This window comes from Adiantum capillus-veneris, chromosome 6 (genome assembly GCF_014529385.1).
Source record: "Adiantum capillus-veneris isolate H3 chromosome 6, ASM1452938v2, whole genome shotgun sequence".
NCBI lineage: Eukaryota > Viridiplantae > Streptophyta > Polypodiopsida > Polypodiales > Pteridaceae > Adiantum > Adiantum capillus-veneris.
In genome coordinates, this window is record NC_140936.1 from 164,615,000 (window position 1) to 164,618,065 (window position 3,066).

Here is a 3,066-nt window from a genome sequence, read left to right on the forward strand (position 1 = left end):
CTATCATTTTAAGGCATGGAAGGCAAGAGGCTAAGGTTACCCGGCCAGCCCGAATCACTACAACACAAGCTTTGAAAATGAACACACATTAAGAAATACATTACAAGCAGGGGGTACAAATTGCAAGGAGGGAGGGGATGCAACATTGCCAAGAGCCTAGCTCCTCTAAGATGTGCTTTGAGCTTGGAAAAGAGAGTCACTTCGCATACATATCCACAAGCATTACCTAGCATAACATGATGCTTGAACAAACCTTTGCTTGGAATCCCATCATAGACCTCTCAAGATCAAAACATATTTTCAAGAGCACCACCCAGCATGTGGGCACAACATGCTGCTCTCAACAACCCCCGTCGCAAAACCTCATGGATTTTTCCCTATTTCAACGACCTCGATAACAACCAACTTTGGGAGACGTCATGCTGGAGGGATTAGATTCCTCATGCACACAGGGTGCTGATCCCACTCAAGGGCTCTGGCACACAATGCACTCGGTGGAATATTAGGCAACCAGGGCTTTGCCTATCCACGGCAAGACCAACGTTGGTATCTACACGCAGTCTGCATGCAGCAAGGTGTGATTGACTCGTGTCGAGTGAAAGAAGTCTCGGGCAGCTGCTGTTGCTATTTTGCACGACACATCGTTTGTTGCCAAAACATATCCATTAGTAGCTTTTATGTGGGCTACTATTGTGTTAAAAACATGGGCTGGAGTATCATGAATGCAAGCAATCATCCGATCATGTTTTTTCATCCTCGGCATCGTGGAGCGTCTTAGTGTGCTCATTCTTGAGAAAAGAAAGGCTAATTAGGGCAACCAAGTAAATAGGTGTCTGTTCTAGCCTTCATGTGGCCCGACATGTTATTGGAGAATGTTTTGACCTACGTCACAAAGGCTTGTAAATGGATACGTCTCTGATATTATATTTTGTTCACCTTATATAAATATTGCATCAAGAAACAGTGGGACCTAAATAGGACTGTTTCACAACTACTCTCATCTCATTTCCAAAATTCAAAGATACAGAACAAAAAGTACAATAAAACTCATCACGTAAACAAGAAAGAATGAATGTTGGGGATGGGGATCTATGGCGCATGCAGTGTAAGAATGAGCCAAGGTGCCCAGCATGTAGAAAATGCAACTGGCGTACGTGAAATTATAGAGAAACATCAACGACTGATTGGTGCCACGTGAACTAGTAGTACCAATTAAGACATAGCCAGGTTCACATACACTTAAATCACGACGACATGATACAATTCTAGGTGATGTTGCGAAGGAACTCAGCTGCTGTGGCAATGGCCCCTCCCGTGATAGCACCAGTGATGATGCGGTCAGAACGGGGGTTTGACTCCGTAAGAGAGAGTGCAGCTCCGGTAAGGGCACCTCCTAGCAGCGCATTTTTCTACACAAACAAGTGAGAATTGATTGGCCATCATGGAGTACAGAGAGCTCAAACTTGTGTTTTTCAACGTGCGCATTTTACCCAATCATGAGTTCCTCTTGCTTCTTGCATCGCATATGTCATGCCACTATATACGCCAGCAACTAGTCCTGCACCAAAAGCAAGTAAGCAGGAAATGAGCTCCCTCACAGAAACTGGCGCAAAGGCTGCTAAATTGTCTTCATTTGCAATTACCCCATTGAACAGCCTCCTTGCCAGTTCGCTGGGCCTGCATAATTTGTCATTGCAAAAAAGAAGACACTAAGTTTACTATTTGGAAACCAGCATGCACTTCAATGAATGTATGTAGAGATGTTGCGGCCTACCATCAACTCCAAGGACCTCTTTGTTGCCTCCTCTGCAAAGAAATTAATAACAACCACAAAAATGAACTACTCGGCAATTGCTATTAGAGGCTAGAAGTGCAAGAAACAAAGTATTAACGACATTCTAAAAGGGAAGCAGAACTGTTTTGACAACCTCGGCGTACAACACCGTAAGTCTCTTGTGCCAACGCATGGACTGCTCCAACCTGGATGTTACATGAATCAGGTGTTAATAATTAATGCTTTGACAAAAGCAATGTTATTTCTCAATCGCAGCTAGAGCACATATATACATGTCACCACGATATTATATATGAATCTGAAACAAACACACAATATTAATTATTGTTGATGCAGGCTGCAGCTCCAATTAAGAAGGTAGACATCCTGAAGCGAGAGATGTCTTCTCATGAAAAGATGTTCTCACCCCACCAACTTTAAGGAAGCCATCGACAACCCTGTTGAGCAGGGGGTGTCCCATGTCCACCATCACGTCCACATTGGGGGAGTCGAAATTGGCATTCACGCGTGCCCTCGGCATTTTCTGCTCATTAAAGCCAACCTCAGCATATAAAACTCAGAATGGGGAGACCCAGTGATGCGGTATATTTGAGATGGCTGTGCTGGGGGCAAAGTTGCGGAGAAAAACTCAGTTTTGCAAGCAAGGAAGTACCTGATTCGATACGACGAGCTTTTCCGATTCTCTGCAGCCAAGCGACGAGAGCTCACGGGAAAGGAAAGCGTTATCGAGACTGCAATTTCAGCTACAATCGGGCGCGGTTGAAGGCGAGCAGGGGCCACGGCCACGGCCACCTGGCCTGCATGCATTTCTCCGCAAAAGGTGACCTTCTTTCCCAGTTAGCTTGCTTACACGTGTGTGTGTGTGCGCGCGCCTACCCTAGCCTAAATGACGTGGAATGCGAGTACCTCTTCTCGTTAGCCTCATCCTAACCTTTGGCATTGGCCTCCCTCCTCACTATTTGGCCGGGGGGTTTTCAAATGGGATCAATGGTGAGGGTCATCCGAGCCGGCGGCTGCGTTTTTGTAAACTCAGAGCGAAAAGTAAATTTGGGCCAACACATAAATTCGAGCGAGTTGCTCTAACCACCACATCCGCATTGAAGTATGTGGGATTTCAATGCCACATATGTAAATGTGGCCGAATTATAAACTCGAGACAGTTTTGTAAATTCGGGCCACGCAATCTTGTAAATTCGGGCCGCCGGATCGTAACGGCCTACAATGCGCACGCCTCACATTTCTCACCTCCACCCTTGATCCCATTTGAAGGT

The 3,066-nt window shown here is 45.6% G+C and overlaps 1 protein-coding gene across 1 annotated transcript; it reads right to left on the reverse strand.

Annotated features, from left to right (window-relative positions):
* Nucleotides 1-1,133: 1,133 nt before the first annotated feature.
* On the reverse strand, nucleotides 1,134-2,587 carry LOC147456646 (outer envelope pore protein 16, chloroplastic-like). The gene is made up of 7 exons (XM_086515524.1): nucleotides 2,448-2,587; nucleotides 2,202-2,318; nucleotides 1,929-1,980; nucleotides 1,775-1,806; nucleotides 1,644-1,677; nucleotides 1,491-1,558; nucleotides 1,134-1,409 (listed from the first exon to the last, which is right to left on the reverse strand). The coding sequence occupies exons 2-7, from the start codon at nucleotides 2,313-2,315 to the stop codon at nucleotides 1,266-1,268; spliced, it is 444 nt and encodes a 147-aa protein (XP_086371650.1). The 5' UTR covers nucleotides 2,316-2,318; nucleotides 2,448-2,587; the 3' UTR covers nucleotides 1,134-1,265.
* Between the last annotated feature and the right edge of the window lie 479 nt (nucleotides 2,588-3,066).